The sequence below is a fragment of the Salvelinus namaycush genome, unplaced genomic scaffold, assembly GCF_016432855.1.
Source record: "Salvelinus namaycush isolate Seneca unplaced genomic scaffold, SaNama_1.0 Scaffold1461, whole genome shotgun sequence".
NCBI classification, from domain to species: Eukaryota; Metazoa; Chordata; class Actinopteri; order Salmoniformes; family Salmonidae; genus Salvelinus; species Salvelinus namaycush.
The window spans coordinates 16,218-39,815 of NW_024058188.1; the positions used below are offsets into that span (position 1 = coordinate 16,218).

Sequence of the window (23,598 nt, forward strand, 5' to 3'; positions counted from 1 at the left end):
AGTTGGTTATACAGCACTAGTGTGTAGTTGGTTATACAGCACTAGTTGGTTATACAACACTAGTTGGTTATACAGCACTAGTGTGTAGTTGGTTATACAGCACTAGTTGGTTATACAACACTAGTTGGTAGTTGGTTATACAACACTAGTTGGTTATACAACACTAGTTGGTTATACAACACTAGTTGGTAGTTGGTTATACAACACTAGTTGGTTATACAACACTAGTTGGTTATACAACACTAGTTGGTTATACAACACTAGTTGGTTATACAACACTAGTTGGTAGTTGGTTATACAACACTAGTTGGTTATACAGCACTAGTTGGTTATACAGCACTAGTTGGTTATACAGCACTAGTTGGTTATACAACACTAGTTGGTTATACAACACTAGTTGGTTATACAGCACTAGTTGGTTATACAACACTAGTTGGTTATACAGCACTAGTTGGTTATACAACACTAGTTGGTTATACAGCGCTAGTTGGTTATACAGCACTAGTTGGTTATACAACACTAGTTGGTTATACAACACTAGTTGGTTATACAACACTAGTTGGTCGTTGGTTATACAGCACTAGTTGGTTATACAGCACTAGTTGGTTATACAGCACTAGTTGGTTATACAACACTAGTTGGTTATACAACACTAGTTGGTTATACAGCACTAGTTGGTTATACAGCACTAGTGTGTAGTTGGTTATACAGCACTAGTTGGTTATACAACACTAGTTGGTTATACAACACTAGTTGGTTATACAACACTAGTTGGTTATACAACACTAGTTGGTTATACAACACTAGTTGGTTATACAGCACTAGTTGGTTATACAACACTAGTTGGTTATACAACACTAGTTGGTTATACAGCACTAGTTGGTTATACAACACTAGTTGGTTATACAACACTAGTTGGTTATACAGCACTAGTTGGTTATACAACACTAGTTGGTTATACAGCACTAGTTGGTTATACAACACTAGTTGGTTATACAACACTAGTTGGTTATACAATACAACACTAGTTGGTTATACAACACTAGTTGGTCGTTGGTTATACAACACTAACTAGTTGGTTATACAACACTAACTAGTTATACATCACTAGTTTCTCAGATCTTTACTATCAGATCAGTAGCTGTCCATCATGCACATTTTGGTTCTAGCTGCCAAGACAAACAGATCCATCATGTATGACCAGGCAATGGGGATTACACATTTGCTCAACTAGAAAAAGGAAAAATGGTTGGGTATGAAAGAAAAAAATCAAATGACTTCACAGTAGTCTGTGTAGATTCAAATAGGCAAACACACACACACACACACACACACACACACACACACACACACACACACACACACACACACACACACACACACACAACCCTTGGGGGCTCAACCAAAACATGTTAAAACAGACACACTGACATTCAGCTCCAGACAGTCTCTGCACCTCTTCTTCGTCTCTGTTCCCTCTCAGACAGCTGGTAAAAGGAGATCGTTGGTTTGGTGGGTGCATCACCGTGGAGACACGTGCCATGGCAACACAGTTCGGTTAACTAATAGGTCCTGTTGTCATGGCTACACAGGAGGCATAACTTTGCCCGCAGCTTTCTCAACACAGCTCACATCTTCAAGCTTTCAATCTACCCATCCCAACGTTCTGTCTATTTCTCTTCCCATTTCCGTCTCTCCTTTCATCCAGGTATTCCTTTCATCCAGGTATTCCCTTTATCTCTCCATCTCCCTCTATTTTTTTCTGACCAAAGCCTCTGGGTTCTCTGCCAGCAGAGGGAACAGATGAAACAAGTTGTCTCTGTCTCACAGACCAAGATGTCTCACAGACCAAGCCGTCTCACAGACCAAGATGTCTCACAGACCAAGATGTCTCACAGACCAAGCCGTCTCACAGACCAAGCCGTCTCACAGACCAAGCTGTCTCACAAACCAAGCCGTCTCACAGACCAAGATGTCTCACAGACCAAGCCGTCTCACAGACCAAGCCGTCTCACAGACCAAGCCGTCTCACAAACCAAGAAGTCTCACAGACCAAGAAGTCTCGCAGACCAAGATGTCTCACAGACCAAGATGTCTCACAGCAGGCAGATTATGCCAGTGTGATATGACAACAACTAGGGCTGAGACCTCACCGTACGACATAATCAACATACTCAGGTGTCAATACGATATGTATTGTGATTATCACGATTATACAGCACCAGTGAAAAGCTTGGACACACCTACTCCTTCAAGGGTTTTTCTTTTGACTATTTTCTACATTGTAGAATAATAAAAACTATGAAATAACACATATGGAATCATGTTGTAACCAAAAAAAGTGTTATACACAAATATATATTATTATTTATACACAAATAAATATATATTTTATATTTGAGATTCTTCAAAGTAGCCACCCTTTGCCTTGATGACAGCTTTACACACTCTTGGTATTCTCTCAGCCAGCTTCATGAGGAATGCTTTTACAACAGTTTTGAAGGAGTTCCCACATATGCTGAGCACTTGTTGGCTGCTTTTCCTTCTCTCTGTGGTCCAGCTCATCCCAAACCATCTCAATTGGGTTCATGTCGGATGATTGTGGAGGCCAGGTCATCTGATGCAGCACTCTCCGTCTTGGTCATATAGCCCTTACACAGCCTGGAGGTGTGTTGGGTCATTGTTCTGTTGAAAAACAAATGATAGTGGGACTAAGTGCAAACCAGATGGGATGGCGTATCGCTGCAGAATGCTGTGGTAGCCATGCTGGTTAAGTGTGCCTTGAATTCTAAATAAATCACTGACAGTGTCACCAGCAAAGCTTGTGTCATTTAGTAGTGGTTTCTTTGCAGCAATTCGACCATGAAGGCCTGATTCACGCAGTCTCCTCTGAACAGTTGATGTTGAGATGTGTCTGTTACTTGAACTCTGTGAAACATTTATTTGGGCTGCAATCTGAGGTGCAGTTAACTCTAATGAACGTATCCTCTGCAGCAGAGGTAACTCTGGGTCTTCCTTTCCTGTGGCGGTCCTCATGAGAGCCAGTTTCATCATAGCGCTTGATGGTTTTTGCGACTGTACACATTTTCCAGATTGACTGACCTTTATGTCTTAAAGTAATGATGGACTGTCGTTTCTCTTTGCTTATTTGAGCTGTTCTTGACAGAATATGGACTTGGTCTTTTACCAAATAGGGCTATCTTCTGTATACCACCCCTACCTTGTCACAACACAACTGATTGGCTCAAATGCCTTAAGGAAAGAAATTCCACAAATGAAACTTTTAACAAAGCACACCTGTTAATTGAAATGCATTCCAGGTGACTCCCTCATGAAGTTGGTTAAGAGAATGCTGAGTGTGCAAAGCTGTCATCAAGGCAAAGGGTGGCTATTTAGAAGAATCTCAAATATAAATTATATTTAGATTTGTTCAACAGTTTTTTGGTTATGTAACACCTGCTTCCAACTCACACTCTCAAACACATAGATCCCCTGAACGCAGCTCACTCTCCAGATCCCAATCACCTGAATTCTGATCACCTGTTCACACACCTGTATGTCATTATCACACACTATTTAGTTCAGTTCATTGCACCCCCGTCATCGTGAGGTATTGTTTGTTTTGTTACACATTCTACTCGGAGCTCTGTTTATTTCCATATTAGTCCTCTCGTGTATCAGAGTTTTTGGTCATCCTCATTAACGTTTTTTGCTTATCAGATTTCCTGTCATCAACCTCTCGCTACATCTCCCAGACGACGTTATTAGCCTTTTCCCCTGTCTGTACTGTTACCTTTTTGGATTCCCTGTGTATGACCTTCTGCCTGCCCCTGGACCCAGCTACCTGCCTCCTCCTGTGTATGACCTTCTGCCTGCCCCTGGACCCAGCTACCTGCCTCCTCCTGTGTAGGACCTTCTGCCTGCCCCTGGACCCAGCTACCTGCCTCTTCTTCTGGTTCTTTACTGAATAAACACCTGCTGCGCCCTGCGCTTGAAACCAGCTCTCTCTCTCCCCTCGTGTTCATTACAGGTTACTACATGATTCCCTTTGTGTTATTTCATAGTTTTGATGTCTTCACAATTATTCTACAATGTAGAAAATAGTAAAAATAAAGAAAAACCCTGGAATGAGTAGGTGTTCAACCCTTTGACTGGTACTGTATGTGTATTGCGATTTGATACTGCAATTTTATTGAGATTTAAAGCTCCAAACATATTGCTCACTATGTCTGCTGCAGAGTGGCAAGAGAGACATGAGAAAATTAGTTTTGATCAGTCATGTAAAAAAAAAAAAAAATGCTGAAAACATGTTGTCTCATTATTTAATAAGAAGACGGAAGACAAGCTGTAGGATAAAATACCCGAGTTTTGGTGCAGGTACAGCCGACGCAATTATTATCAATTACATTAGCTAGTATCTATAATATCGTCCAAAATAATACTTCGATATGTAACTATCGATCCCTAATGACAACCTGCCAGGATTCTGAGCCAACATGGCCGCTGCTGTGCACACATCCAGTATATATTTTATTAGGTACACCACCCCGTTCACGCTCCTACAGACAGTGAGTCACGTGGCCGTGGCTTGCTATATAAAGCAGGCCGACAGGCATCGAGGCATTCAGTTACTGTTGGATTTAACATTAGAACGGGTAAAACTAGTGACCTAAGCGACTGAGTGTGGTATGATCGTCAGTGTCAGGCGCACCGGTTCCAGTATCTCAGAAACGGTCTCCTGGGCTTTTCACACACGACAGTGTCTAAGTGTTTACAGAGAATGGCGTGACAAACACAAAAACATCCAGTCATCCTGTGGGCGAAAACAGCTCGTTGATGAGAGGTCGAAGGAGAATGGCAAGAACGGTGCACGCTAACAGGCCCGTCTACAAACAGACGTAGAACAGTGGTGTGCAGAACGGTGTCTCGGGAACACACAACTCGTCGGTACTTGTCAGGGACGGGTTTATTACAGCGACCACACCGGGTTCCACTCCTATCAGCTAGAAACAAGAAGCGGCTCAAGGTGGGCACGAGACCAACATGTTTCAAGCAGACCACCGTAGTGCCTGTGCCCAAGAACATTAAGGTAACCTGTCTAAACGACTACCGACCCGTAGCACTGAAGTGCTTTGAAAGGCTGGTCATGGCTCACATCCACACCATCATCCCAGAAACCCTGGAACCACTCCTATTTGCATACCGCCCCAACAGATCCACAGATGACACAATCTCTATTACACTCCATACTGCCCTTTCCCACCTGGACAAAAGGAACACCTAAGTGAGAATGTTCCTTGACTACAGCTCAGCGTTTAACACCATAGTGCCCTCAAAGCTCATCACTAAGCTAAGGACCCTGGGACTAAACACCTCCCTCTGCAACTGGATCCTGGACTTCCTGAAGGGCCGCCCCCAGGTGGTGAGGGTAGGTAGCAACACATCTGCCACTCTGATCCTCAACACTGGGGCCCCTCAGGGGTGCGTGCTCAGTCCCCTCCTGTACTCCCTGTTCACACATGACTGCATGGCCAGGCACGACTCCAACACCTTCATTAAGTTTGCCGATGACACAACAGCGGTGTCAACGGTACGGGCTGGTGGTGGAGGTGTGATGGTGTCAACAGTACGGGCTGGTGGAGGTGGTGTGATGGTGTCAACAGTACAGGCTGGTGGAGGTGTGATGGTGTCAACAGTACGTGGTGGAGGTGTGATGGTGTCAACAGTACGGGCTGGTGGTGGAGGTGTGATGGTGTCAACAGTACGGGCTGGTGGAGGTGTGATGGTGTCAACAGTACGGGCTGGTGGAGGAGGTGTGATGGTGTCAACAGTACGGGCTGGTGGAGGAGGTGTGATGGTGTCAACAGTACGGGCTGGTGGAGGTGTGATGGTGTCAACAGTACGGGCTGGTGGAGGTGTGATGGTGTCAACGGTACGGGCTGGTGGTGGAGGTGTGATGGTGTCAACAGTACGGGCTGGTGGTGGAGGTGTGATGGTGTCAACGGTACGGGCTGGTGGTGGAGGTGTGATGGTGTCAACGGTACGGGCTGGTGGAGGTGGTGTGATGGTGTCAACGGTACGGGCTGGTGGTGGAGGTGTGATGGTGTCAACGGTACGGGCTGGTGGTGGAGGTGTGATGGTGTCAACAGTACGGGCTGGTGGTGGAGGTGTGATGGTGTCAACGGTACGGGCTGGTGGAGGTGGTGTGATGGTGTCAACGGTACGGGCTGGTGGAGGTGGTGTGATGGTGTCAACGGTACGGGCTGGTGGAGGTGGTGTGATGTTGTCAACAGTACAGGCTGGTGGAGGTGTGATGGTGTCAACAGTACGGGCTGGTGGAGGTGTGATGGTGTCAACAGTACGGGCTGGTGGTGGAGGTGTGATGGTCAACAGTACGGGCTGGTGGAGGTGGTGTCAACGGTACGGGCTGGTGGAGGTGTGATGGTGTCAACGGTACGGGCTGGTGGAGGTGTGATGGTGTCAACAGTATGGGCTGGTGGAGGTGTGATGGTGTCAACGGTACGGGCTGGTGGAGGTGTGATGGTGTCAACGGTACGGGCTGGTGGAGGTGGTGTGATGGTGTCAACAGTACGGGCTGGTGGAGGTGTGGTGGTGTCAACAGTATGGGCTGGTGGAGGTGTGATGGTGTCAACGGTACGGGCTGGTGGAGGTGGTGTGATGGTGTCAACGGTACGGGCTGGTGGAGGTGTGATGGTGTCAACAGTACGTGCTGGTGGAGGTGGTGTGATGGTGTCAACGGTACGGGCTGGTGGAGGTGGTGTGATGGTGTCAACGGTACGGGCTGGTGGAGGTGGTGTGATGGTGTCAACGGTACGGGCTGGTGGAGGTGGTGTGATGGTGTCAACAGTACGGGCTGGTGGAGGTGTGATGGTGTCAACAGTACGGGCTGGTGGAGGTGGTGTGATGGTGTCAACAGTACGGGCTGGTGGAGGTGGTGTGATGGTGTCAACAGTACGGGCTGGTGGAGGTGGTGTGATGGTGTCAACAGTACGGGCTGGTGGAGGTGGTGTGATGGTGTCTACGGTACGGGCTGGTGGAGGTGGTGTGATGGTGTCTACGGTACGGGCTGGTGGAGGTGGTGTGATGGTGTCTACGGTACGGGCTGGTGGAGGTGGTGTGATGGTGTCTACGGTACGGGCTGGTGGAGGTGGTGTGATGGTGTCAACAGTACAGGCTGGTGGAGGTGGTGTGATGGTGTCAACAGTACGGGCTGGTGGAGGCGGTGTGATGGTGTCAACAGTACGGGCTGGTGGAGGTGGTGTGATGGATGGTCGATGGGTGTACTTCATAAACTGGCCACTGAGTAAACGTGGAGCGTAGAGAACAATACGCCTTTTGTCATTTAGGGGATTGTTCCATTGTTAAATGTGTTATCTTAAGATGAATGCATTTAACTAAGCCGCTCTGGATAAGAGCGTCTGCGAAAGGATTAAATGTAATGTAAATGTATGGAGAGAGAGAGGAGAGAACCTCAGTGGTGATTTGTTGACACACTCCCCACACCGGAACACCACTACGGACGTTGCCCTGGCAACTAAGTGCCTAGTTTGTACATCGTGTTCCACAATATATATTCTGTCCAAGAACACACAAATAGAAAACACGACAGAGAGAGAGGAGAGAGAGAGACACACACACTCGACACAAAATCTAATTTCCTTAATTCAGCAGCATCGTCAAGACACATTGGCCAGTCTACACCGTCAGACACATTGGCCAGTCTACACCGTCAGACACATTGGCCAGTCTACACCGTCAGACACATTGGCCAGTCTACAGCTGAACATTAGAAAAAGGACGTCCATTGGGATCTTCAGCCCAATAGATCCATATTCCCTATATAGTGCACTACTTTAGACCAGGGCCCTATAGAACCCTATTCCCTATATAGTGCACTACTTTAGACCAGAGCCCTATTGAACCCTATATAGTGCACTACTTTAAACCAGGGCCCTATAGAACCCTATTCCCTATATAGTGCACTACTTTAGACCAGGGCCCTATAGAACCATATTCCCTATATAGTGCACTACTTTAGACCAGGGCCCTATAGAACCCTATTCTCTATGTATAGTGCACTACTTTAGACCAGGGCCCTATAATACCCTATTCTCTATGTATAGTGCACTACTTTAGACCAGGGCCCTATAGAACCCTATTCTCTATGTATAGTGCACTACTTTAGACCAGGGCCCTATAGAACCCTATTCTCTATGTATAGTGCACTACTTTAGACCAGGGCCCTATAGAACCCTATTCTCTATGTATAGTGCACTACTTTAGACCAGGGCCCTATAGAACCCTATTCCCTATATAGTGCACTACTTTAGACCAGGACCCTATAGAACCCTATTCCCTATATAGTGCACTACTTTAGACCAGGGCCCTATAGAACCCTATTCCCTATATAGTGCACTACTTTAGACCAGGGCCCTATAGAACCCTATATAGTGCACTACTTTAGACCAGGGCCCTATAGAACCCTATATAGTGCACTACTTTAGACCAGAGCCCTACAGAACCCTATTCCCTATATAGTGCACTACTTTAGACCAGGACCCTATATAACCCTATATAGTGCACTACTTTAGACCCATCCACAGGTGGTTAGAGGTATTTGTGGTAGAACAAGCTGCAACAGTTGGCTGTTATCTCCCTAGCAACAGGAAACACTATTTTCCTCTCCGCTTGACCCCCAACCAACCCTGTTATTTAGGTGTGTAGGATGTAACAAGCAGCAACAGTGAACTAGTGTCTTCCAACTAGCAGCACGCCCTCTGTCCCCTCTACTCCTCCCTCTGTCCCCTCTACTCCTCCCTCTGTCCCCTCTACTCCTCCCTCTACTCTTCCCTCTCTCCTCCCTCTACTCTTCCCTCTCTCCTCCCTCTACTCCTCCCTCTCTCCTCCCTCTACTCCTCCCTCTGTCCCCTCTACTCCTCCCTCTGTCCCCTCTACTCCTCCCTCTGTCCCCTCTACTCCTCCCTCTGTCCCCTCTACTCCTCCCTCTGTCCCCTCTACTCCTCCCTCTACTCTTCCCTCTCTCCTCCCTCTACTCTTCCCTCTCTCCTCCCTCTGTCCCCTCTATTCCTCTCTCTCCCCTCTATTCCTCTCTGTCCCCTCTATTCCTCTCTGTCCCCTCTATTCCTCTCTGTCCCCTCTATTCCTCTCTGTCCCCTCTATTCCTCTCTGTCCCCTCTATTCCTCTCTGTCCCCTCTATTCCTCCCTCTGTCCCCTCTACTCCTCCCTCTGTCCCCTCTACTCCTCCCTCTACTCTTCCCTCCCTCTGTCCCCTCTACTCCTCCCTCTGTCCCCTCTACTCCTCCCTCTGTCCCCTCTACTCCTCCCTCTGTCCCCTCTACTCCTCCCTCTGTCCCCTCTACTCCTCCCTCTGTCCCCTCTACTCCTCCCTCTGTCCCCTCTACTCCTCCCTCTGTCCCCTCTACTCCTCCATCTGTCCCCTCTACTCCTCCATCTGTCCCCTCTACTCCTCCATCTGTCCCCTCTACTCCTCCCTCTCTCCTCCCTCTCTCCTCCCTCTACTCCTCCCTCTCTCCCCTCTACTCCTCCCTCTCTCCCCTCTACTCCTCCCTCTCTCCCCTCTACTCCTCCCTCTGTCCCCTCTACTCCTCCCTCTGTCCCCTCTACTCCTCCCTCTGTCCCCTCTACTCCTCCCTCTACTCCTTCCTCTACTCCTTCCTCTACTCCTCCCTCTACTCCTTCCTCTACTCCTCCCTCTACTCCTCCCTCTACTCCTCCCTCTACTCCTCCCTCTGTCCCCTCTACTCCTCCCTATGTCCCCTCTACTCCTCCCTCTGTCCCCTCTACTCCTCCCTCTGTCCCCTCTACTCCTCCTTTCTCATCATCTCCTCTGTTAATTACCTAGTTCAGTAGCACCAGAAATAGCAGCAGTAAGATCTCTGCTACTAATGTTCCTGCTTCACTGTTCCTGCCACCTCACATGCCCAAGACATGAAGGGAGGGAGAAACAGGAGAGAAGACGCACACAACGCAAGCACCCTCTATATTTAACCTCCCTTCATCCATCCACCTCTCTAACCTCCCTTCATCCCTCCACCTCTCTAACCTCCCTTCATCCATCCACCTCTCTAACCTCCCTTCACCTCTCTAACCTCCCTTCATCCATCCACCTCTCTAACCTCCCTTCACCTCTCTAACCTCCTTCCACATCTCTAACCTCCCTTCATCCATCCACCTCTCTAACCTCCCTTCATCCCTCCACATCTCTAACCTCCCTTCATCCATCCAACTCTCTAACCTCCCTTCATCCATCCACCTCTCTAACCTCCCTTCATCCCTCCACCTCTCTAACCTCCCTTCATCCCTCCACCTCTCTAACCTCCCTTCACCTCTCTAACCTCCTTCCACATCTCTAACCTCCCTTCATCCCTCCACCTCTCTAACCTCCCTTCATCCATCCACCTCTCTAACCTCCCTTCATCCATCCACCTCTCTAACCTCCCTTCACCTCTCTAACCTCCTTCCACATCTCTAACCTCCCTTCATCCCTCCACCTCTCTAACCTCCCTTCATCCCTCCACCTCTCTAACCTCCCTTCACCTCTCTAACCTCCTTCCACATCTCTAACCTCCCTTCATCCCTCCACCTCTCTAACCTCCCTTCATCCCTCCACCTCTCTAACCTCCCTTCATCCCTCCACCTCTCTAACCTCCCTTCATCCATCCACCTCTCTAACCTCCCTTCACCTCTCTAACCTCCTTCCACATCTCTAACCTCCCTTCATCCCTCCACCTCTCTAACCTCCCTTCATCCCTCCACCTCTCTAACCTCCCTTCACCTCTCTAACCTCCTTCCACATCTCTAACCTCCCTTCATCCATCCACCTCTCTAACCTCCCTTCATCCCTCCACATCTCTAACCTCCCTTCATCCATCCAACTCTCTAACCTCCCTTCATCCATCCACCTCTCTAACCTCCCTTCATCCCTCCACCTCTAACCTCCCTTCATCCCTCCACCTCTCTAACCTCCCTTCACCTCTCTAACCTCCTTCCACATCTCTAACCTCCCTTCATCCCTCCACCTCTCTAACCTCCCTTCATCCATCCACCTCTCTAACCTCCCTTCATCCCTCCACCTCTCTAACCTCCCTTCATCCATCCACCTCTCTAACCTCCCTTCACCTCTCTAACCTCCTTCCACATCTCTAACCTCCCTTCATCCCTCCACCTCTCTAACCTCCCTTCATCCCTCCACCTCTCTAACCTCCCTTCATCCCTCCACCTCTCTAACCTCCCTTCATCCATCCACCTCTCTAACCTCCCTTCACCTCTCTAACCTCCTTCCACATCTCTAACCTCCCTTCATCCCTCCACCTCTCTAACCTCCCTTCACCTCTCTAACCTCCTTCCACATCTCTAACCTCCCTTCATCCCTCCACCTCTCTAACCTCCCTTCATCCATCCACCTCTCTAACCTCCCTTCATCCCTCCACCTCTCTAACCTCCCTTCATCCATCCACCTCTCTAACCTCCCTTCACCTCTCTAACCTCCTTCCACATCTCTAACCTCCCTTCATCCCTCCACCTCTCTAACCTCCCTTCATCCCTCCACCTCTCTAACCTCCCTTCATCCCTCCACCTCTCTAACCTCCCTTCATCCATCCACCTCTCTAACCTCCCTTCACCTCTCTAACCTCCTTCCACATCTCTAACCTCCCTTCATCCCTCCACCTCTCTAACCTCCCTTCATCCCTCCACCTCTCTAACCTCCCTTCATCCATCCACCTCTCTAACCTCCCTTCATCCCTCCACCTCTCTAACCTCCCTTCATCCATCCAACTCTCTAACCTCCCTTCACCTCTCTAACCTCCTTCCACATCTCTAACCTCCCTTCATCCATCCACCTCTCTAACCTCCCTCCCTTCATCCATCCACCTCTTTACTCTCCCTTCATCCATTTGAAAGCCAACGCAAACATTTTCTTTAGGAAATGTTATTCTAGTTTCCTCTGTAATCCCTGTTCTTCTTCTAGTTTCCTCTGCAATCCCTGTTCTTCTTCTAGTTTCCTCTGCAATCCCTGTTCTTCTTCTAGTTTCTGCTTTAATCCCTGTTCTTCTTCTAGTTTCCTCTGCAATCCCCGTTCTTCTTCTAGTTTCTGCTGTAATCCCCGTTCTTCTTCCAGTTTCCTCTGCAATCCCTGTTCTTCTTCTAGTTTCCTCTGCAATCCCCCTTCTTCTTCTAGTTTCCTCTGCAATCCCCGTTCTTCTTCTAGTTTCTGCTCTAATCACCGTTCTTCTTCCAGTTTCCTCTGCAATCCCCGTTCTTCTTCTAGTTTCTGCTCTAATCCCCGTTCTTCTTCCAGTTTCCTCTGCAATCCCTTTTCTTCTTCTAGTTTCCTCTGCAATCCCTGTTCTTCTTCTAGTTTCCTCTGCAATCCCCGTTCTTCTTCTAGTTTCTGCTCTAATCCCCGTTCTTCTTCCAGTTTCCTCTGCAATCCCTGTTCTTCTTCCAGTTTCCTCTGTAATCCCTGTTCTTCTTCTAGTTTCCTCTGCAATCCCTGTTCTTCTTCCAGTTTCCTCTGCAATCCCTGTTCTTCTTCTAGTTTCCTCTGCAACCCCTGTTCTTCTTCCCGTTTCCTCTGCAATCCCCGTTCTTCTTCTAGTTTCCTCTGTAATCCCTGTTCTTCTTCTAGTTTCCTCTGCAATCCCTGTTCTTCTTCTAGATTCTGCTTTAATCCCTGTTCTTCTTCTAGTTTCTGCTCTAATCCCTGTTCTTCTTCCAGTTTCCTCTGCAATCCCTGTTCTTCTTCTAGTTTCCTCTGTAATCCCCGTTCTTCTTCTAGTTTCCTCTGCAATCCCTGTTCTTCTTCTAGTTTCTGCTTTAATCCCTGTTCTTCTTCCAGTTTCCTCTGCAATCCCTATTCTTCCTTGTTCCTCTGCAATCCCTGTTCTTCTTCCAGTTTCCTCTGCAATCCCCGTTCTTCTTCTAGTTTCTGCTCTAATCCCTGTTCTTCTTCTAGTTATCTAATCCCTGTTCTTCTTCTAGTTTCTGCTCTAATCCCTGTTCTTCTTCCAGTTCCCTCTGCAATCCCTGTTCTTCTTCTAGTTTCCTCTGCAATCCCTGTTCTTCTTCCAGTTTCCTCTGCAATCCCTGTTCTTCTTCTAGTTTCCTCTGCAATCCCTGTTCTTCTTCTAGTTTCCTCTGCAATCCCTGTTCTTCTTCTAGTTTCCTCTGCAATCCCCGTTCTTCTTCTAGTTTCTGCTTTGATCCCTGTTCTTCTTCTAGTTTCTGCTCTAATCCCCGTTCTTCTTCCAGTTCCCTCTGCAATCCCTGTTCTTCTTCTAGTTTCCTCTACAATCCCTATTCTTCTTCTAGTTTCTGCTCTAATCCCCGTTCTTCTTCCAGTTTCCTCTGCAACCCCTGTTCTTCTTCCCGTTTACTCTGCAATCCCTGTTCTTCTTCTAGTTTCCTCTGCAATCCCTGTTCTTCTTCTAGTTTCTGCTTTAATCCCTGTTCTTCTTCTAGTTTCTGCTCTAATCCCTGTTCTTCCAGTTCCCTCTGCAATCCCTGTTCTTCTTCTAGTTTCCTCTACAATCACTATTCTTCTTCTAGTTTCTGCTCTAATCCCCGTTCTTCTTCCAGTTTCCTCTGCAATCCCTGTTCTTCTTCTAGTTTCCTCTGCAATCCCTGTTCTTCTTCTAGTTTCCTCTGCAATCCCCGTTCTTCTTCCAGTTTCCTCTGCAATCCCTGTTCTTCTTCCAGTTTCCTCTGCAATCCCCGTTCTTCTTCTAGTTTCTGCTCTAATCCCTGTTCTTCTTCTAGTTTCTGCTCTAATCCCTGTTCTTCTTCTAATTCTCTAATCCCTGTTCTTCTTCTAGTTTCCTCTCTAATCCCTGTTCTTCTAATTCTCTAATCCCTGTTCTTCTTCTAGTTTCTGCTTTAATCCCTGTTCTTCTTCTAGTTTCTGCTTTAATCCCTGTTCTTCTTCTAGTTTCTGCTCTAATCCCTGTTCTTCTTCCAGTTCCCTCTACAATCCCTATTCTTCTTCCCGTTTCCTCTACAATCCCTATTCTTCTTCCCGTTTCCTCTGCAATCCCTGTTCTTCTTCTAGTTTCCTCTGCAATCCCTGTTCTTCTAGTTTCCTCTGCAATCCCTGTTCTTCTTCTAGTTTCTGCTCTAATCCCTGTTCTTCTAGTTTCTGCTCTAATCCCCGTTCTTCTTCCAGTTTCCTCTGCAATCCCTGTTCTTCTTCCAGTTTCCTCTGCAATCCCCGTTCTTCTTCTAGTTTCTGCTCTAATCCCTGTTCTTCTAGTTTCTGCTCTAATCCCTGTTCTTCTAGTTTCTGGTCTAATCCCTGTTCTTCTAGTTTCTGCTCTAATCCCCGTTCTTCCAGTTTCCTCTGCAATCCCTGTTCTTCTTCCAGTTTCCTCTGCAATCCCTGTTCTTCTTCTAGTTTCCTCTGCAGTCCCTGTTCTTCTTCTAGTTTCCTCTGCAATCCCTGTTCTTCTTCTAGTTTCTGCTCTAATCCCTGTTCTTCTAGTTTCTGCTCTAATCCCCGTTCTTCTTCTAGTTTCCTCTGCAATCCCTGTTCTTCTTCCAGTTTCCTCTGCAATCCCCGTTCTTCTTCTAGTTATCTAATCCCTGTTCTTCTAGTTTCTGCTCTAATCCCTGTTCTTCTTCTAATTCTCTAATCCCTGTTCTTCTTCTAGTTTCCTCTCTAATCCCTGTTCTTCTTCTAATTCTCTAATCCCTGTTCTTCTTCTAGTTTCCTCTCTAATCCATGTTCTTCTTCTAGTTTCTGCTCAAATCCCTGTTCTTCTTCTAATTCTCTAATCCCTGTTCTTCTAGTTTCCTCTCTAATCCCTGTTCTTCTTCTAGTTTCTGCTCAAATCCATGTTCTTCTTCTAATTCTCTAATCCCTGTTCTTCTTCTAGTTTCCTCTCTAATCCCTGTTCTTCTAATTCTCTAATCCCTGTTCTTCTTCTAGTTTCCTCTCTAATCCCTGTTCTTCTTCTAATTCTCTAATCCCTGTTCTTCTTCTAGTTTCCTCTCTAATCCCTGTTCTTCTTCTAGTTTCTGCTCAAATCCCTGTTCTTCTTCTAATTCTCTAATCCCTGTTCTTCTTCTAGTTTCCTCTCTAATCCCTGTTCTTCTTCTAATTCTCTAATCCCTGGCAGTGACACAGTGTTTCTGAAGCATTTAACCCTTATTTTACCAGATCAATTGACTGAGAACACATTCTCATTTACAGCAACGAAATGGGGAATAGTTACAGGGGATAGGAGGGGGGATGAATGAGCCAATTGGAAGCTGGGGATGAGTAGGTGACCGTGATGGTATGAGGGCCAAATTGGGAATTTTGCCAGGAAACCAGGTTTAACACCCCTACTCTTACAACAAGTGCCATAGGAGTCAGGACACCCGTTTAATGTTCCATCCTAAACACTGCATCGTACACAGGGCAATGTCCCCAATCACTGCCCTGGGGCATTGGGATATTTTTTAGACCAGAGGAAGGAGTGCCTCCTACTGGCCCTCCAACACCACTTCCAGCAGCACCTGGTCTCCCATCCAGGGACTGACCAAGACCAGCCCTGCTTAGCTTCAGAGGCAAGCCAGCAGTGGGATGCAGGGTGGTATGCTGCTGGCAATCGTGAGGAGAAGCTCTGCAATATCATTAGCTACGTCCCAAAATGGTACCCTATTACACATTTAGAGCACTACATTTGACCAGGAAGCATGGGGCTCCGGTCAAAAGTACTGTAGTACACTATATAAAAGGAACAGTTTACCATTTGGGAGTCAGCCATTGATAATCCACTGACAACAGAGGGGGCTGGAAGGGGGTTGAGAGGAGACAGCCATTGATAATCCACTGACAACAGAGGGGGCTGGAAGGGGGTTGAGAGGAGACAGCCATTGATAATCCACTGACAACAGAGTGGGCTAGAAGGGGGTTGAGAGGAGACAGCCATTGATAATCCATTGACAACAGAGTGGGCTGGAAGGGGGTTGAGAGGAGACAGCCATTGATAATCCACTGACAACAGAGGGGGCTGGAAGGGGGTTGAAAGGAGACAGCCATTGATAATCCACTAACAACTGAGTGAGCTGGAAGGGGGTTGAGAGGAGACAGCCATTGATAATCCACTGACAACAGAGGGGGCTGGAAGGGGGTTGAGAGGAGACAGCCATTGATAATCCACTGACAACAGAGGGGGCTGGAAGGGGGTTGAGAGGAGACAGCCATTGATAATCCATTGACAACAGAGGGGGCTGGAAGGGGGTTGAGAGGAGACAGCCATTGATAATCCATTGACAACAGAGGGGGCTGGAAGGGGGTTGAGAGGAGACAGCCATTGATAATCCACTGACAACAGAGGGGGCTAGAAGGGGGTTGAGAGGAGACAGCCATTGATAATCCACTGACAACAGAGGGGGCTGGAAGGGGGTTGAGAGGAGACAGCCATTGATAATCCATTGACAACAGAGGGGGCTAGAAGGGGGTTGAGAGGAGACAGCCATTGATAATCCACTGACAACAGAGTGGGCTGGAAGGGGGTTGAGAGGAGACAGCCATTGATAATCCACTGACAACAGAGTGGGCTAGAAGGGGGTTGAGAGGAGACAGACATTGATAATCCACTGACAACAGAGGGGGCTAGAAGGGGGTTGAGAGGAGACAGCCATTGATAATCCACTGACAACAGAGTGGGCTAGAAGGGGGTTGAGAGGAGACAGCCATTGATAATCCACTGACAACAGAGGGGGCTAGAAGGGGGTTGAGAGGAGACAGCCATTGATAATCCACTGACAACAGAGGGGGCTGGAAGGGGGTTGAGAGGAGACAGCCATTGATAATCCACTGACAACAGAGGGGGCTAGAAGGGGGTTGAGAGGAGACAGCCATTGATAATCCACTGACAACAGAGGGGGCTGGAAGGGGGTTGAGAGGAGACAGCCATTGATAATCCACTGACAACAGAGTGGGCTGGAAGGGGGTTGAGAGGAGACAGCCATTGATAATCCACTGACAACAGAGTGGGCTAGAAGGGGGTTGAGAGGAGACAGCCATTGATAATCCACTGACAACAGAGGGGGCTAGAAGGGGGTTGAGAGGAGACAGCCATTGATAATCCACTGACAACAGAGGGGGCTAGAAGGGGGTTGAGAGGAGACAGCCATTGATAATCCACTGACAACAGAGGGGGCTAGAAGGGGGTTGAGAGGAGACAGCCATTGATAATCCACTGACAACAGAGGGGGCTGGAAGGGGGTTGAGAGGAGACAGCCATTGATAATCCACTGACAACAGAGGGGGCTGGAAGGGGGTTGAGAGGAGACAGCCATTGATAATCCACTGACAACAGAGGGGGCTGGAAGGGGGTTGAGAGGAGACAGCCATTGATAATCCACTGACAACAGAGTGGGCTAGAAGGGGGTTGAGAGGAGACAGCCATTGATAATCCACTGACAACAGAGGGGGCTGGAAGGGGGTTGAGAGGAGACAGCCATTGATAATCCACTGACAACAGAGGGGGCTAGAAGGGGGTTGAGAGGAGACAGCCATTGATAATCCACTGACAACAGAGGGGGCTAGAAGGGGGTTGAGAGGAGACAGCCATTGATAATCCACTGACAACAGAGTGGGCTAGAAGGGGGTTGAGAGGAGACAGCCATTGATAATCCATTGACAACAGAGGGGGCTGGAAGGGGGTTGAGAGGAGACAGCCATTGATAATCCACTGACAACAGAGGGGGCTAGAAGGGGGTTGAGAGGAGACAGCCATTGATAATCCACTGACAACAGAGGGGGCTAGAAGGGGGTTGAGAGGAGACAGCCATTGGTAATCCACTGACAACAGAGTGGGCTGGAAGGGGGTTGAGAGGAGACAGCCATTGATAATCCACTGACAACAGAGGGGGCTAGAAGGGGGTTGAGAGGAGACAGCCATTGATAATCCACTGACAACAGAGGGGGCTGGAAGGGGGTTGAGAGGAGACAGCCATTGATAATCCACTGACAACAGAGGGGGCTGGAAGGGGGTTGAGAGGAGACAGCCATTGATAATCAACTGACAACAGAGTGGGCTAGAAGGGGGTTGAGAGGAGACAGCCATTGATAATCCACTGACAACAGAGGGGGCTGGAAGGGGGTTGAGAGGAGACAGCCATTGATAATCCACTGACAACAGAGGGGGCTAGAAGGGGGTTGAGAGGAGACAGCCATTGATAATCCACTGACAACAGAGGGGGCTGGAAGGGGGTTGAGAGGAGACAGCCATTGATAATCCACTGACAACAGAGTGGGCTAGAAGGGGGTTGAGAGGAGACAGCCATTGATAATCCACTGACAACAGAGTGGGCTGGAAGGGGGTTGAGAGGAGACAGCCATTGATAATCCACTGACAACAGAGGGGGCTGGAAGGGGGTTGAGAGGAGACAGCGGAGCAGAACACACATTGTTAATGTAACGCCGGACAAATACAGTTGTATTGAATTGTATTGGGCTGGGCACAAGGCTTGTATGGGTGACTGTGGTTTCCCCTTTCTGAAGTCCCAAAGCGACTTCATCCCGTTCTCTCTCTAATAGGTTCCCTATTGGTCTCTAATAGGTTCCCTATTGGTCTCTCTCTAATAGGATCCCTATTGGTCTCTCTCCGACTAACAGCTCCTCTCTAATAGGTTCCCTATTGGTCTCTCTCCAACTAACAGCTCCTCTCTAATAGGTTCCCTATTGGTCTCTCTCCAACTAACAGCTCTTCTCCAATAGGATCCCTATTGGTCTCTCCCTGACTAACAGCTCCTCTCTAATAGGTTCCCTATTGGTCTCTCTCCGACTAACAGCTCCTCTCTAATAGGACTCGGCTGATGCTCCCAAACCTAAATCTACGTCTCAAATATCTCTCCTATGTCCCAAAATGTGCACTTGTTCACTTCCCTTCACAGACTTGAAAGGAATTGAAATATGGTGGAAACGCCCTCTAGTCTAGCCCATGTTTCCACCGATCTAAAAAGGCTTTTAAATTTGTGGGGAGTAATGGACGAGTGAACACTTCAGGAGGAAAGAAATCAACCATTTCCTCTCCCTCGTACACTCTGGTACCAACACAGAGGCAGAAGAACTGGGTTAGTGTTCAAACTTTAATGCTGCAGGATCCTTCCGCTTTCAAAAGGGTTTAGCTGTGCCTCTGTCTCTGTCTGGGCTGGTGGTGCATATGGGATGAGCGACTAGGATGAATATTAGGCAGGACAAAAGAGGAGGACAGAAATTAGATCCCTTAAATAAGAAAGACATCCTCAGCAAACCAAAACCATATCAAAATACTGAAAAGACGTATTTAATCATTAATTGAAAGCGCTAATTTGTTTACAGTTCATTCAGAAAGTATTCAGACTTTTCCCACATTTTGTTAAGTTACTGCCTTATTCAATTTTTTTTTTTTTTTTTTTAAGAATCTCAAATCTACCCACAATTCCCAATAATGACAAAGCGAAAACAGGTTTTATTTTTCAAATAAAAAACAAAAATGTCTTATTTACATTAGTATTCAGACCCTTTGCTATGAGACTCGAAATTGAGCTCAGGTGCATCCTGTTTCCATTGATCATCCTTGAGATGTTTCTACAACTTGATTGGAGTCCACCTGTGGTAAATTCAATTGATTGGAGATGATTTGGAAAGGCAGACACCTGTCTATATAAGGTCCCACAGTTGACAGTGGATGTCAGAGCAAAAACCAAGTCATGAGGTCGAAGGAATTGTCCATAGATCTCCGAGACAGTATTGTGTCGTGGCACAGATGGGTACTGAATTTTTTGGCAGCATTAAAGGTCTCCAAAAACACAGTGGAAGAAGTTTGGAACCACCAAGACTCTTCCTAGAGCCGCCCGGCCAATCGGGGGAGAAGGACTTTGGTCAGGGAGGTGACCAAGAACCCGATGGTCACTCTAACTGATCTCCAGAGTTCCTCTGCGGAGATGGGAGAACCTTCGAGAAGGACAACCATCTCTGCAGCACTCCACCAATCAGGCCTTTAGGTAGAGTGGCCAGACGGATGCCACTCCTCAGTAAAAAGCACGTCAGCCCGTGCCCATTGGCCTGAATGCCAAGCAACACGTCTGGAAGAAACCTGGCAACATCCCTACGGTGAAGCACGGTGGCAGCATAATGCTTTTGGGATGTTTTTCAGAGGCTGGGACTGGGAGACTAGTCAGGAGAGGGAAAGATAAACAGAGCAAAGTACAGAGAGATCCTTGATGCTTCAGAGTGCTCAGGAACCGAGACTGGGGCGAAGGTTCACCTTCCAACAGAACAACAAGTCTCTGAATGTCCTTGAGTGGCCCAGCCAGCCAGAACCCTTGAGTGGCCCAGCTAGAACCCGATCAAACATCTCTAGAGAGACCTGAAAATAGCTGTGCAGCAACACTCCCCATCCAACCTGACAGAGCTGGAGAGGGTCTGCAGAGAAGAATGGGAAAAACTCCCCAAATACAGGTGTGCCAAGCTTGTAGCGTCATACCCAAGAAGACTCGGCTCTGTAATCGCTGCCAAAGGTGCTTCAACAAAGTACTGAGTAAAGAGTCTCAAGTAGATTACTAAGAAAAGCTCATCCCAATTTTTTTTTAAATGGCCTTTTAAAAGATAGAACAAATATTAAAACAAATATTATGGCTGAACTCAAATGTGCTGGTTGATAAAATACCTGCATTTATGGAAAATATGTTTGAAAATTGTATTTTGTTCTTAAATGATATTGTACATTGGAATGGTAGACTTATGTCCTTCATGGAGTTATCAGAATTGTACGGGAAGGTCTGCTCAGTCCAAGAGTACAACCAATTGATTACAGCATTACCCCAAAAATGGAGGAGGCAGGTGGCAGCGGGAGGAGGTAGGGAACTGGTCTGTCTGCACAATATAAAGGATCAAAACTGGCAGAGGAATAAAAATAGCATAAATAGGAAAGTATCAGAGTTTCATTTGAGGACCAGGATGTTGACAACTGTGCCATACAGATTTCAAAATAGTTGGGAAGAGATTTTTGATGTACAGATTCCATGGTACGAGTTGATATATGGTATGGTATGAGTTGATATGAGTTGATATATAAAACAACGCAAGATTCAAGACTTCGTACTCTTCAGCTAAAATTATTATATAGAATTCTTGCCACCAACAAAATGTTGAATATTTGGGACATAAATTCGTCGAAGCTCTGCAGATTTTGTTGTGACGATGCAGTATCGCCCTCCGGTAGCCTGTTTCTGGTCTCAGGTTCAGGAATGGCTGAAAATGCATAGCATTGATCTAAAATTGACCCTAGAAATAGTACTGTTAGGTCAGTCGATTACTAATATACTAATACTCTTAGTAAAAGTATTTATCTTCAACACGCAATCTGTAGATTCAATTCGATTAGAGAGAGTGAAATTGTGCGTTAAACATCACAGCATAGTTGAAAGACGTTGCGTAGAAATCCGAAGTGGGTAACCAGCAGAGATAAGTGGGATGGGCTGAGGGAAGTGGGATGGGCTGAGGGAAGTGTGATGGGCTGAGGGAAGTGGGATGGGCTGAGGGAAGTGGGATGGGCTGAGGGAAATGGGATGGGCTGAGGGAAGTGTGATGGGCTGAGGGAAGTGGGATGGGCTGAGGGAAATGGGATGGGCTGAGGGAAGTGGGATGGGCTGAGGGAAATGGGATGGGCTGAGGGAAATGGGATGGGCTGAGGGAAGTGTGATGGGCTGAGGGAAGTGGGATGGGCTGAGGGAAGTGGGATGGGCTGAGGGAAATGGGATGGGCTGAGGGAAGTGTGATGGGCTGAGGGAAATGGGATGGGCTGAGGGAAATAGGATGGGCTGAGGGAAGTGTGATGGGCTGAGGGAAGTGGGATGGGCTGAGGGAAGCTGAGGGTTGGGCTGAGGGAAGCTGAGGGTTGGGCTGAGGGAAGCTGAGGGTTGGGCTGAGGGAAGCTGAGGGTTGGGATGTGGAATTGGAGACAAGTGGGAGTGGAGTTGCTGTGCGGGAGATAGAATGATGGTCAAAGATAAAAGTCAAAAATAAAGTCAAAATAAAACATAATAACAAGTACATTTGAATGACACGGAGTTGTTTTTACAACTAATGCCGGTTTGCCTGAGGCTGATGCCGTGCAGGTGTTTGTTCACATGCATATACACACACTCTCATTCAAATAAACACAGACAAGAACACACACATACGTGTAATAGTGCCAGACATGCACACAAACATGATATAAAATGCTAACCTCCCCTGTCATTGTAATGGTGAGAGGTTAGCATGTCTTGGAGGTATGATATAAAATGCTAACCTCCCCTGTCATTGTAATGGTGAGAGGTTAGCATGTCTTGGGGGTATGATATTTGTGTGTCTGTAACTTTCTTACTCATTATTCACAATTCATTTAGGATTATCCGTAAACATGGTAGCAGCTACATTTGTATTATTTACAATAAAATGGACTCGATACATTATTTACCATTAATTTCTATTGGGCACAAAATAATCTGAAACACAACCAAAACAGCACATGCATCCAACAAATACTAAACTTTGCACTACTTTAATACATATAAAGTTGGTCCACTAAAAAATAAAAATAAAAATAAATAAAAATCGGGAGACTATTTACAAAAAGTCCTGTAATTTCTTAACGGTTCACCCAACATGGATGAAAATACCCTCAAATTAAAGCTGACAGTCGGCACGTTAACCTCATAGTAAGTGTATCATTTCAAATCCAAAGTGCTGCCAAAACAACAAAACACGTGCCACTGTATTTGACCATGACCAAACCAAAAATCATATTAGACAGCAAAACGGTTTTATTGTGTTGTGTAAAACACTAGGTGTATTTGAACATGATATTAAAGTGGAATCGATAGCATTTTTAGCAACATTAAATCTTATTATAATCTGTTCATATACACGAAGAATTATGTTTTTTGTTTTATGACAAGCGAGCACTTAGATATGTTAATTTTCACGTTTTCATGAATTGTTAATGTTTGGTTGCAAAATAAATAAACACACAAACACAAACATGTTATTCAATCATTGCACCCACACTGATCGCACGCACCAACGAGCGTCTGCGTTGCCAGGCGCTAAAATAGAACGCTCTGCAACTCCTGCCTCTCTCATCTCCTCATTGGCTTTTAGAAGCATATGCCCACGTGCCATCTCCTCATTGGTTATACCCATGTGGGTGACTGAATGATGAACAGAGGTTGTGGTGGCAATACACCTTATGAAAGTTAGTTGCCAATCGCCATATAAAGTCCAAAGAAGAAAAAGCCTGGAAGGAGGAGAGATGACTAGAAACGATTCGGTGGACCGTTTTGTGTGTGGATTAATTGTCGGAGTAGAGGACCTTGTGCATTTCAGGTAAAATAAACAACCCAATGTTTATATCCCAGGACAAATTAGCTAGCAACTGCAAGCTAGCTAGCTAAATTGCTATAAATGTTTAATGCTTTTCGACCTGTCCCCAAATTAATATAATTGGTTCAGAGCTTGTTTTGATATTTCAACCTGCGTGTCGTGATCACGTTTGGTGTGGGGGGGGGACAAAATC

General features: G+C 46.8%; 2 protein-coding genes and 1 pseudogene across 2 annotated transcripts; all 3 read right to left on the reverse strand.

Moving 5' to 3' along the window:
- Positions 1-11,937: 11,937 nt before the first annotated feature.
- LOC120036744 (eukaryotic translation initiation factor 3 subunit A-like) lies at positions 11,938-12,914 on the reverse strand (the record flags this gene model as incomplete). The annotated part of the gene is made up of 1 exon (XM_038983119.1): positions 11,938-12,914. A coding segment is annotated over one exon (630 nt), but the record flags the coding sequence as incomplete, so codon positions are not given.
- A 75-nt stretch (positions 12,915-12,989) lies between these two features.
- On the reverse strand, positions 12,990-13,888 carry LOC120036745 (annotated as a pseudogene).
- LOC120036746 (dynein heavy chain-like protein PF11_0240) lies at positions 13,884-23,225 on the reverse strand. Its single transcript, XM_038983121.1, has 2 exons — positions 23,198-23,225; positions 13,884-14,626 (listed from the first exon to the last, which is right to left on the reverse strand). Exons 1-2 carry the CDS (start codon positions 23,223-23,225, stop codon positions 14,067-14,069), a joined length of 588 nt encoding a protein of 195 aa, XP_038839049.1. The 3' UTR covers positions 13,884-14,066.
- Between the last annotated feature and the right edge of the window lie 373 nt (positions 23,226-23,598).